General features: G+C 40.2%; 1 protein-coding gene across 3 annotated transcripts in view; it reads left to right on the forward strand.

The window, feature by feature from the left end:
• The first annotated feature begins 6327 nt into the window (after positions 1-6327).
• GABRA1 (gamma-aminobutyric acid type A receptor subunit alpha1) overlaps positions 6328-13692 on the forward strand; it is a 41746-nt gene continuing 34381 nt past the window's right edge. The window contains exons 1-3 of one of the 3 annotated variants that reach the window (XM_021549505.3): positions 6328-6510; positions 8810-8897; positions 12542-12654. In XM_021549505.3, coding sequence (XP_021405180.1) covers positions 8824-8897; positions 12542-12654 — 187 coding nt within the window. In that variant the 5' untranslated portion in view covers positions 6328-6510; positions 8810-8823. Of the gene's footprint in view, positions 6511-6590; positions 6700-6861; positions 6981-8809; positions 8898-12541; positions 12655-13692 lie in introns of those variants that run through there. The other 2 variants (XM_021549507.2, XM_021549506.3) reach the window with 2 other exon arrangements.

Here is a 13692-nt window from a genome sequence, read left to right on the forward strand (position 1 = left end):
GATACAACCTGACACTTGCTGGCTGGGGCGGTGATAGCAGATACAGTTCTGTCCCAGCAGTGCTCCTGTGGACTGATGGAGTTTCCCTCTGGAGGTCCAGTGTAGAGAAGGTCTCAGCTGTTCCTCTTGGAAGACAGATCTGCCTGCTGTCTGCACAACCCTGCTTATATTCTTGATGGCATTGTTTGGCCCCGCCCTCTGGGCGGAGCATCTCACAATAGGATGCTGTGATCTTATCAGCCAGGTGGCTAAAAGAACAGGTCCTCCTGGAGGGACTTATTTCTGAGTCATGAATAAGAAATAAAAAAAAAAAAAGGAATTGCAGCTCAAGGTGGTAATGGAATACACCCCAATATTGTAACCTAGGACAGTGCCTTACCTCAGTTTCACAAACTTTGTGACTTCACATGTGCAGGAAAGTTCCAGCTTAGCACTGCTCCCACTGAAATCCACAGGCATTTGGGCAAACTGAACTTCACAAGCCGCACTCTTCTCAGTCTAGATAAGGCACAGAGAGAGGGAGAGAATGCAAATGTGTCTAAGGTCACCTGAGAAGTCTGCGGGGTATTTGCTTGCAAAGCAGCAAAATTCAGCTTAAACATGTTTAAGTTTAAGAATATTTTTGACCCATGGCCTTAAGAGGATTCTGAAATGTTTGGCTGAAAAGAGATGGATTTAAATATGTTTTAAGCATCAATCTGAATATAGATTGAGATATTCTGACTCTACATCTCTTAGTTCAATCCAAGGCAAGGACAGGTGAACTGAAGTTTTAATGAATTCTTAATGAATTTTTGTTAATTTTTAAATATATATTTTATTGTTTCTTATTTCTGTAAATATTTATTTCAGTTTATTTCCATTCCTTACATAGTCATTAATTTTCCTTATCCTCAAATAATCAGTATCAAGGGCTTAATGCACTAAACATTGTATGGTTTGCTAATTTTTTTCAAGAAAAGAAGTATAGGCATTCAAGAATTTTAAGTAATCTAAAACTTCTCCTTTCATAGATTTTTGTCATATCCAACTTTAGGAAAAAAATCATCACGATTGTTACTTAAGAAACTATGAAAACACAGGTGAATTCATTGGTCCACAGGAACATGAACTGTCATTAGGTATATCAAACTGCAAAGTCATCATTCTGAGTCCTAAAGAAATCTTTTCTTCCATCTGCAGAGCATGAAGGACAGTAAGCCACTAAATTATTTACTTATTTTTGAGGTGTAAATGATTGACACACCACGATGCCAGGAGTCCACCCCTTGCTTTCTGTGGGGGGGCTGCCCTGCTGCTTGAGGACAGGCGACCTTGTGCTATGGAAGCTCCAGGGCACTGCAGATCCCTTGTCCAGACTTCAGCTCAGCAGCAGCAGAGAAGGGTAGGAGATAACCCCACATGGTGCTGGTGTTCCACTGCAGACAAATCCACTCTTGGAGGAAAAGCCTCCTGACAAAGTTCTCATCCATGATCACCACTGGATTTACAAGTCTCCTGGTAATCCCCAAAAGTTGTGACCTTTGTTCTTTTTCATGTTTTTTTGTAAATTTCACAATGGGTTTTTTAGAAAATAGATTAATTTTCCGTTCTTCCTTACTGACATCAAACAAGAAATCCTATTATTATTTAGGAAAGAATCCTCCACTTTTGGCTTTACCGACTAAACCTTTTGGTGATGTTTGGCAACAGCATGGCAAGGCATAATTAATTGTTGCCTCTGAGGATTAGAAAATCTGAGAAACTTGTCAGTAAATGGGTTTTGTGTTTGAAATACTGTACTCAAAGACTTTAAGACTCAAGAGACAATCATCTCTAAGTTTCTGGCCATCAGCTATTTTATCTCTTTATTCAATTTTTAATAAATAATGCGTTCAAAGAAGTGCTACTTCCAATTTTCAACACAGTTCTATAAAGAACAGTCATATGTCTTTAACAGACATTGTAACAGAGACTGACTCTTTGCAAAGAGTGCAACTTGTTTTCATAAAATTCTCAGTTGCATTGTCCTGAAAGTTTCTACTCTTTTTCTCTCTATCTACTAATTTTTGAAGAGGAAAGAGATGAAGAATAAAACCTTATTTTAAAATGAAAGAGGCAAAGAAAGAGGGAACTTTTTTATATATCATCACTTGCCTTTTACAAAAACAAAAACCAAAAATCCACCACTAAGTGACAAGTATATGTCCTATTTTCTTTACTGCAGTTATAAATTGAAGGGGAAAAAAAGGTTAAACCACTGGATTTTGTAATGTCTACTAAATGGGTTAAAAACTGTTCTTTTGATATATTACTGAAACACATTAAAATAGAAATAAAATTGGAGTAATATATTTTACAAAATATTTCCATTTAATCACACGATCAGGACTTGTAAATAACAGAGCTCAAAGCTTTGGAGCAGATGGTCTTTCTGTTTTAATTCTTCATTTGATCTGCTGTTTGCCAGTAAATCTCTGAGTTTCATTTGCTTTATTCAAATCCCTTGGCTATTCAGGACACATTGTGTCAAAGCATTCTGCTGTGGAATTTAAGTTGTTTTATGTATTCCTAAACTAAAATAAAACATATGTATATTTTGCCTACACAAAGAAAATATAAAAACCACAAGACTGAGAAAATATACTCTTTCCAGGTGACCTATTTAAATATCATATATATGTATATGAATATATACCAAAGGAATAGGCCAGACTTCAAAAAGTGCTTACTAGAAATTTAAAAGCAAAAAATAGTTCAAACTATGCTGAAAAGCTTTCTCTATGTCAATTTTAATCCATCATTTAATAAATATATTTTACCAAATTAGGATTCAATTGTTTTAACTTCACTGCTACTAATGACTTGCAGTAACATCAGGGTTCAAAGCATTGCACAGAGCTGTGCCTGGCTCACTTTGGCTGACTGTTTATATTTAATAATATTGTTTATAGAGGATATAGTTCTACATTCCCATGTAACATGAAAGGCATAAACTCTTTTTGAAAACTTTATGGAGTTACAAAGCTGGCTTGAAAAGAACACATCTGCCTGACATCTTCCTTTTCCAAATGTGACTGCAACACTGCAGAGATGCATATCACCTAATACTGAGTTACCTGGAGATGTGTGTTCAAAGGCATCTTTCCTTTCTCGTTTGAACAATTTGTTCAAGAATGAAATCATATGACCCTAAGACTCACTGGTACTGTGCACATTCCTATATATAGCTTGAGATTTTCAGAGATATTCTCTTAAGATAGGTGCCTGAAATCCACAGATGGACTTGTTTAATAAATGCATTACCCCTAGTTGTGTTTGGATTACAGCAGTGGAATTCAGATGAGAAAGGGAAAAAGAATTGCAAAGCATTTAGCTTTTTTTCTTCAAAACAGAACTTTTGCTGGTAAAAACAGTTTGTATTTTCTTTTTTTTTTTTTTTTTTTTGAGCAGTTGTTTTGATAACACAACTCATAAAACAGCCTATTTGTTTGATTACATCCAAATATTTTTAGTGTTTACTATGAAATGACATGATAACTAACAGCTTTTGAAAGGAAAAGATAAAATCTGGGTTACATGTGAGCACTGATGGACAGGAATCTCAGCCATGGAGGAAAAATAGTTTTGTCCTACTTTCTGAGCAGATGCGAATTAGAGAGAGAATGAGCAACTTCCAATTTTAGGTCAATATTTTCACTCAGGAAAACATATAATCATTTGGCACACAGCAATTGTATCCATGGAGGCAAAAAGGCAAAGAACATCATGTGTAACCCTTGACACTTTAGTAAACTAAAACCAGTTGACATTGTTTAGATACTAATTAAAAAAAGTCAAGAAAACTATAGGATGCAAGGCTATGTCTCATGGGCTCTGAAACTGCTTCAGCTGTCCAGTTGCTCAGAGTTTAGTGCACAGAGGTACATGAATCTCTGTCCATTCAGTCACCCACATTTCATCCCATCTTTCTGTCCAGCTACCTATGACAAACAAAGAGAAAATATACTAACAACCTCTTTGTTCATGAGTAATGAAGGACAAAAGGAAATTATCAAAGTTATGTTAAAAATTTAATTATTTTTGTAAATATATATTATTCATCTAGAAAAAATAGTATAAAGTCATTCTAAGAATGTGATTAATGCCTTATTGACAGGGGAAGGAATCTCAGTGGTTTTACAGCCACAAAATGTCCACATACTTCAATAAAAATCTCTTCTGTTGTTTATGTAAACTCAGCTGAGTTTACCTCAGTTTACTTGTTGCTTAAGCAAAACTCTCTCCTGCTTCAGTGGAAGAACAAAAGCAGTAAATTGTGTTAGCTAAGAGCAAATGGAGGTGAAAACGTTGCATATCTGAAAAAAAATCCCTCTAGCCAATAAGACTATGTCTATGTAATAGTGATTTGAAAAGTTGCTACTTATAATTTCCTTGGGAAGTGGGTAGGTTTTTCTGTTCCCTACTTTTCTGTGCATTGCTAAGAGCCTTGAATCAAAATGAGATGAACTACATTGGAAATGCCAAGAAACTAAGCACAAAGTCCATTGCAAGCTTTTAAAATAACCTGTGGCTATTCAGTGCTGATCATAATGACTGAGTAACTTGGTGCACCAGAGGACTTTGATAAACAAAATTTCAGTTTTCCTTGTGCTTAGGGAAATCATTGCAGTGTTTGGACTGTTCTATCAGGCACTTATTAAAAATGACTGCCACCTTGGAGGTTATTGCCAGCCTTAGCTATGAATGTCATTGGTTTCTTGGGTCAAATCACAACCTTCTTGTGCTGTTACAAACAGATCATGCATTTCATGAGGATGTACACAATGTGCAATACTTCATTTAAAAATCTGGATAAAGCTTGCAACAGATAGCTTAAGTGCAATATAAGATATCAGTTCATGTTACTCTGACAAGATATATGGATTTTGATCTTCCTTGGAGCAGCACCATAGGAAAGGAAACTGATTCAGTGATGGCGTTGAGAGAAGAGGGAAAGCAGATGGTATTTCAAATCCACTAGGTGCATATGATCTTAGGAAAATTTCTTCACCCCACCGATGCTGGTAGTGCTTCATAAGGAAGAGCTAGTGTTGACGAAGGACTTCATTTTATCCTTACATTAACCAGAGCAAGGACAGCTGACCACGCTGTGCCCGTGGCAGCAGTGCCCGATACCCCTGCAGAAGGCTTGGAGCTGTGAAAGGCGCCTCGAGCTGAAGGCTCCATAACCTGTGCTGGGCAGGTGAGCGCTGCCTGCGCTCCCGCACCCGACACCGACCCGGACCTGATGCATCCAACTTTCTCCTTGTTTCTCCGCACAAGTGCCGGCGTTCGCCGGGCTCGCCCGGCTCGCTCCCATCTGGGGGGAGGAGGTCTGGGTAGGGGCTCGAGTGACGCTAATGTGGGGCAGGACTGGCAGGGCAGGGCAGGCAGGGCAGGGCAGGGCAGGGCAGGCAGGGCAGGGCAGGCAGGGCAGGGCAGGGCAGGGCAGGGCAGGGCAGGCAGGGCAGGGCAGGCAGGGCAGGCAGGGCACCGCGCGTTCCGCGGGACCGAGCCGGGCGCTCCGCGGGCTCTCGGCGCCGGGAATGTCCCGGCTCCGGTGCCCGGCGGGGCCCCGAGGGACAGCGGGACAGCGGGCAGGGGCTGGCAGCCCCCGAGCACAGCCCTCGGCCGAGCCCCGGGACCGCGCCGGGCAGACGTGGCACCTGCCGGCTAAAGGCGTGTGGAAGTGGAGGAGAGGAGCCTGCTCCTGCAGCTGATCTCCTACGGGGCTCGCCCAAAATGCGTGTTACCTGTGTTTAATTAGTATTGCACAGCATCTCTGTCCCCGTCTGCTTACAGCCGTGCTCTGCCGCCCGGTCCCTATAGGTACATACAGTCTATAGGCACACGCGCGTAGTGCTGCATCCTCTACACCTCTGGGCAGCTTTCATTCATATATATGCCGCGACTAAATATTCGATCAAAGGTTGAACGCTAACGCAGATCGGTTATATTTTTAATGTGCGACCCTTAAAATAGACTGTTTTGTAAACTGCGAGTGTCTAAAGATGCTCAGCGCAGCCTCCCCCGGCCGCGCAGCCTCCCCCCCAGTAATAATAATGCTGCAGATTGTAGAAGGATTTGAGTCTGCAGCCAGAGAGAAAGGGATTAGGGCGAGAGCACTGGAAGTTAAATTGTGCTGCATATAAAAAATGGGCGGATTGGTCTCTAGATGAGAGCTTGGTACCACCTTCCTTTCTAAAATAAAATCTCTCTGGCATGAAGTCACAGCCTATTTCACATCCGGTTTACCCTGGGACGTATTACTACTGTCTTGGTAAAGAGAAAGCTTTTGTTGTATAGCGGCGGTCGGAATATTGGGAAGAGAAATTTGGGTGCTGAGCCCAGGAGGAGCGGAGCAGCGGCGGCGATGGCCGAGGCGGAGTGAGCGGCGGAGCCGGAGCCGCGCATCCTCCGCGCCGGCGGGCGGGCACCCGGCAGGGCAGCGCCGGGCAGCGGCGCCGCGGACCCGCGCCCGAGGCTCCGGTAAGGGCGGCTGTGGCTCGCACCCCGGCCGCGCACGGGGGCACACGCGGACACACGGACACACGCGGACACACACAGACACACGGACACACGGACACACGCGGACACACGCCCGCACCCCTCCGGGCGCTCCCGGCTGCGGGCACCGCGTCCAGGAGCGCGGGCGGCTCCTCTCCTCTCTGTCCGCAGGTACCGCCGGATCGGGGGGATTTTTTTTTTTTCCCCCCTCTATCCCTCCAGCTTGAAAATCCGCAGCGATCGATGGGCATTGTCAATTATCTTATTTATTTATTTTTTAGCGCGGACTGATTTCCGCCGGTCCCTCGCAGAAGGGGTTTTGGGTTTGGGTTTTTCCCTCCCGCGGGCGCGGTGGGGAGGGGTGGATGCTCCGGGCCGGGGGATGCAAAGTTGAAATGCCGGGAGGAAAACAAGTCTGGATTTCAGCCTCCGAGAGGAGCAAATCTCTCACAGTGAGTCAAAATGCATCAAAATGCCCCCCTTTTACCCTCAATTTTGTTTTCAGTGGTCCCCCCCCACCTTTTTTTTTTTTTTTTTTTTTCAGTGGGCGCTGCTGAAGCGCTCCCAGAAGCGTGGCTCTTGCTCCCATTTTGAATGGGAGAACCGGCGCTGGTTTCTCAGGCGGTGCGGGTAGGGGAGGCCGGGGGCTGCTGGGCTTGAACGCTCATTCAAAGCCTTAATTAACATTTGCTGTTTCCAGCTGCAAGAAACTTTCCTTCTTCGGGATTTATTGTGCCTGGATGGGTTTATTGAAGCAGGGGATGGTGTTGGGAGAAGGGGAGCGAGCGTGGAGCTCAACAGATCAAAATAGTTCAGAATAATTCACTTTCCGTTCTTCATCTCGAGGAGCCTTTTGCAAAGGCAGAAGTTGGCAGGACCGGGAGAAGGTGATTTTTGAAGCCACAGATGTTCTCTTTCCCTTTGTAAAGGGGCTGATTGCAGGGCAAATTAGGATGCAGTGTCGTCCCTGAAGATCTTTATCCACACTTTCCTGCCACAGCCAGCTCCTTCCTATCCAGATAGATTAGCTCAGCCCCATTCAATGCATATCTGCCGATCATTTGGCTATAAACGCATTAATTATATCTCATTGCTCACATACCGCTTTGTAACAGTATTTTATTGATTTAAATTGTCCCTGAGAGTGTGCAGTGAATTGGGGAAGCTTTATTTAAAGCTACAACAACATTTCTATGTACAGTGTTTCATTTTCTCAGGCACGTAAAAACCCATCCTATTCACTGCTGGGGGAAAACACAGGCTTCGTATTTGTTAACCTTATTTATGTAATGAATCCTGAAAAGCGACTGTATTCCAGCACACTTTGAATTGTGTAAAGGGACCTGCAACCTCTCCTGGGCAATTAGCTGAATCTGCAGCACTGATGCCACAAATATCAGCTAACTTTTTTTTTTTTTTTTAATAGTTTATTCGAAAGCAGAATAAACTTTCTGAGTTGTGTTACTTTTTACTCAAAGATAAACTGAGAGTAACTCAGTGAAGTCTGGAGAGAGTACAGGAGATGTTTGGAGAGGAGGAAAAGGATGCTAATGCAAAAACATTTCCTAGCAGCATTCAGAGACTGGTAGAGATTTAGGAGATAGTGTGTAGGTTGTCAGCACATGGTTTCATAATGAATTGTGCCCTTTAGCCCTAAAATGTGCCTATGTAGCAGCAGAATTCTATGTAGTTAGAATCTGCTCATTTTAGTCCTTTTCTGAAGCAGTATTTCAGGGAAAAGGAGGATTGTATCTCTAGAAGAAAGTTGCTTCCATCACATCAAAGCAGAGCAGTGGCTGTGAGGAAAGCACCACTCTCCTCAGTCACACCAGCACACACTGACACCTTCCCAGGGGTTTGGAAGGGCTCAGGCTGGTTCAAGTCAAAAAGAAAAAGGCAATCACACTTGGTTATCTGGAAATGCACTGGAGGTGCCTTGACACATTTTCAACCCAGGGGGAAACTGAGTAAGAATTGCACTGCCACAGAGTTTGGGGACAGCAGCTTTTACTTGTAATTGTTTTTGCTAAAGTTCAAGAGTAATGCATAAAGAATACACCCTTACCACAAAATAAACCCCATCCTTGGCCTGTGGGTCTAAAAGTAAAAGGTAACCAGGAGAACAGCCAAGGCCATGCACCCTAATTCAGAATGGCATCAGCTCTGTTGTTGTGAGGTCATTGCCTGACATCAAATTATTCTGCAGAAGTTTCCAGTGTCAGACTTTTTCCCCTATGAACTGTTTTAGTGTGGGGAGTGTTAATGGTTATTTTCCTCCTAGTTCCAGAGTCCACCATGAAGAGATTCCTGGTGCTTTGTGACTGCCTCTGGGCCTGGAGCCTCCTCCTCAATGCACTGACTGAAAGAAGGTGGGGAGATATTTTTTATTTTAGGAACCTTTATTTTAATATAGCAGCATAAGACAAATACTGCATGGGCTGCACTACTACGAAGTGTATTGGGGGAAGTTAATCCCTGTTCAAGTCCCACCTAAATCTAAATGAAGTTTAGAAGAGGACTACAATTTGTTTGCATAAAAGTTTTTGTTCAATATGGTGAAGAGAATAAGCAAAAGCTTTCTCAAAAAAATTCCTCTTAAACACCTGTGCAATTTTTTCTATTCTTATATAATGACTACTTGGAAATACAAGTTTCTTCAGAGGGGAAAAAATGTATAATAAAGGGCTATTTTTAATCTAAGTGCTTTTAGTAACTTTATTGTGCCTGCAAGCAGAAGCATAATTTAACTTCTTTGTCGGTCAGGACTGTGTGCTAACTCAGTAGTTGTATTGAAAATCTGAAGTAGACCTTCCTGCTGAAGGAGACTGCTTGCATGAAGAAGCATTTGTAAGCTCAAAGCCCATGACAGCTATGTCTGAAAGACCATTCTGCACTGAGTATTTGTGGAATATTTGTTGAAATCATAACCTAAAAATAATGTTAGTATTAATAAAAATTTGTAATCATACAACACCTCATCAAACAACTAGTAGCTTAACTAAAGACTATAAAGCAGTTTGGAGTATGCTTGAAGTGCTGCTTGCAATTCAAAAATCAGTGAAGACATATAAGAAGACTCTCAGATGTATTTGTGTATTATAAAAAACATGAATGTGCTTGTCAATGATGTTACCTAATGACCAGAAAGCAGTAAAACATTTTTATTGTCAAAAGTGATCTCTAAAGGATCTATTTGTGCCTTCATCTCCACAATGTCTTCTTATGCATTCATAGTTCTAGAGGAACTTATTTTCTGACTGCCTTGAAGATTTAAAATTTGTGTGGAGTGGTAATGGGAAAGGTTCATCTGCACAAGCATTTCCTTAAAAAAAAAAAATAAAATAAGAGTGTGTGATTCATATAACAGCTACTTTATAAAAAAAATATTTTAGGAAAAAAACCTTTTATTTTTATATTATATTAAGATTTGAAGTATTCCTGAAGTGCTTCATCTGACCTAGCTAGAGAGTTTTGTGAAAACATATTTTTTCTATAGATATTTGCACAAATATCTATGAATATATATTTATTGCAGCTGTAATGGGTGCATGTGCGTTCTTAATGTGAGAATTAAAACACATTGGACCAGAGTTTAAAAATCCAATGGTGTGTCAGGAATATAATGACCTGTAGATGGAGTCCGTGCACAGTTTTTTATGAGACTGGGATTTAATGTGAAAACACAATTGCATGCAGTAATTTTTTCTTCAAACTGTACACACCTTAGATGAAGTAGATCTGGGTTTAAAGCCATTTTGTCATTGTCAGTTGCCTTGCTTTCCCTCTGGAGTGCTCTTAGTGCTTTATGATAAAAAGCCAACTGATAAATTAGATAAAATGTCTGTGGTACAGACAGTCTTCCCATGTCACTCTTGTTATCATAAGAAGGCCAGCAATAGGACTATTTTAATATGTGTGTTTTGAAAGAGAATTCACAATCCCTCTGGAGTTAGTCTACTCCATATGTGCACAAATGCTCAGAATCTTCCTGTTGTGCCCATCTGCCAGTGAAACCTCACGGTGCTTTCTCCTTTGCTAAGATGGTGGAAGAGCAGGTGAGGGCACTGACAAATGGGAATTCCACATGGGAGCAGGGCACAGCTCCCCTGCCTCCAGCCCATCTTCCTGATGCCTCCTCACAAACATGCTCATTTATGTACCATAAACAAGTCTGAAGTGGTTTTCTATCCTTTTCCCACCTTAATACTGATGACCTTCTGCTATCCTTGAGATATTTATGAAGAGCAGCTTTTTTTCTGACAATGAGTGTTAATCTAAAATTTAATCTACTAAAGGTCCTGTGTTGAAGTTCTGGGGAAGGTGTATGAGGAAAGATCCTTTAAATGATAAAATGCTTGCTAGAGACAGCAGGAGAACTTGTTATTTGGTAACATAGAGGAAGCATAAAAAATATTGTCTGTGACTTAAAATTCAATTGTAGGCAAGATCAATAAATACAAATCAACCTATTTTTTATTAAATGAGGTTGCATAATATGGTTAGAAGAAATTAATACTATGTTTAAAAAAACTGTTAGGCATTTTGCCTTTTCATTAGAAATTATGATTTTTATGCATTAAAACATCCCACCCTATGGAAATAAACCAATAATTATTGAAACTTCTATGGATGTCAGTCCTGAAACTGATTTAAATTTGTAGTGTTAAATACTCAAACCTGTGCTGCAAAATAAACTGGGAAGGATTTCCAGGGTACCTATGTACAGGGTATCCTTCCTCCTTCTGTCTGTATTTGATCCAAGTGGAATGCAAGCCTGGGATACGCAAAGGACTGATGCAGCTCACAGAAAAAAAAAACCATTTTATAGGTATTTTAACAGAACCTGATCATTTTGTGTATCATATTCCTCCTGAGAGGGTCTTTAGTGGTTAGAGCAGGAAGGGCTGGCAGGGAACCTAGAGCCACGTACCCCAAGCAGAAAACAGGCTGGCCAGTGGAAGAATCACTACACCTGATCCTAAGGAAAGTTTTTGGTGCTGCACTGTTTCTCCAGTTCAGTAGTAATGTGTGCAACAAAATGATGTTTTGAAAAGCAGCACTTTTGCTTTTATCACTGATGACTCCACGTGTTTATAATGGAAGTCTTCCCAGCAATGAATGAAAAAGCCCTGCTGGGTTAGGATTTAAGACAAGTGTAATCTATGATTAAGGGAATCATCTGTGACAGGGTATTAGGTAAAGGTCTCAGATTTAAGAAAAAGGTTGATTCTGGTGTCATCTACAGCAGACAGAAACCATTAAGCCTAAGGATTTCATTCTGATTTGTACTGATGGAAGTAAGATTTTGGTAGCTGAGTTAAAATAGCTTTAATTTCATCCTTCTTCAAGTAAAATTTCAGGACCTTTGACTGAGTTAGAGATATACATAGGGATCTATAAGGGAATCTTCACAGACACAAGAGATTTTCATACCAACAGATGGTTTTGTTATGTATTTGAAAGGCAAAGACGGAGATATTCCTCCAAATCTAACTGCTACAGGAAAATGAGAAATAAAAGCAAAATTACATTTCCATCTACAAAAATGTACACTCACTCATCTACTTCTGTACTTAAAAAGAAGATATCTCTATTTTTGTCTACTTTTCAGTGTTCTAAATTACTTTGTAATTTGTATCTTTCTTTGCAAACCGTTTATAGCTATTATGAATTAAACACATTACTCTTTGCTGACAAATGAGTGTTTTCCTGGGGAAAACACATATTAGCACATTATAAACATTAAGGAGTAATGAGAGAAACATTAAGGAACTGGCATTCTATTTGCTCACCATTTGTAGAGGGGCACTGATTTTTTATGATTTTAAAATCTTACAATTGAAGGAGAAAATATAAACTTACAATAACTGTACAAAGATCTACAACTTGTTATACGGAGGAGGTTATGTGACCACAAACCAGTATGAACGAGATTAAATGGATTGTGGAATTACTGTTTTCTAAGGTTATTGGTGGATTACTGTTTTTCAGTGTTAACTGTTGTGTATTTCAGCTATGGACAAACATCATCACAAGATGAACTCAAAGACAACACCACAGTGTTCACCAGAATATTGGATCGTCTCCTGGATGGCTATGACAACCGCTTGAGACCAGGACTGGGAGGTCTGTTGTATTATGATTTTCAGTGTTACATAGATAAAAAGTCAGATAAAAAGCTAGATAAGCTAGATAAAAAGTCAGTTAAAACATTATATATTTTCCACAATATACTTGTTTTAATTCTGTTCATATAGACACAAAGTTATGCTGATATATAGCTTTTTTTTTCCAAAAGCCATGCCTTTCCTGTCTTTTGCATACTTGGTTTTCTCAACTAACACCCAAAAGAAGAAGAAAATGGTTGACAATTCAAGAAGACCTCTGAATGAGTAATAAAACTTTGAATGTATAAAGAATAGAAGATAAAAAATACAACCTGTGACCTGACGAATGACAAGTTGATGAATGAGGCCTAAATAGGCCTCATATATCTATGACTATTTTCATGAGGATTTGTGTTTTTAAAAGTGAAAGCATCAATCTATCCTAGTAGACTGTCTCAGAGAAGTTTTTAAGATTTTTTTTCCTAGTTAGATATGTAAGGATTTGTTTCTTTAACATTTTTTCTTCACAGTTTGAGCAAAATGTCTTTCTTCTTCTGCTCTTGGTGCTGAATCCAGAGAAAGGCATAAAACCACATCACAATTATGTCTTTACAAAAACATTGTTACAAAACCTGGTCTTCATCAACATCTTTGTGTTCACTCTTTGATTTGTTCTACTGTGACATGCTCCCAAAATTGAGTCTTAAAAGCTTACTGTTCACAACCATGGAAATTCTAAATGGACAAGCACAAATCTATTCTTTTCAGTGCATGGAAAGGTCGGCTTTACTTCTTTCAGACATCATTTTTCTTTTTTCCTTTTGGACTCTTCGGATGAAACAGAGCAACTCACCCCACAAAATATAATTCTGACTGTTTTCCTAAACTCTTTCTCAGAGGAACTGCAATATAAGGGGGTATTACATTAAGAATTCTTGTATCATCTCCTGTGGATTAAATGGAAGGTAATTATGCATAAGGTTATTCTGTGGTTTGAGGCTACCATCCTGCAACTGTTTTTGAATTGTGAGCCAGGCTCTTCAATAAATTGACTTCA

This window comes from Lonchura striata, chromosome 15, assembly GCF_046129695.1.
Source record: "Lonchura striata isolate bLonStr1 chromosome 15, bLonStr1.mat, whole genome shotgun sequence".
NCBI lineage: Eukaryota > Metazoa > Chordata > Aves > Passeriformes > Estrildidae > Lonchura > Lonchura striata.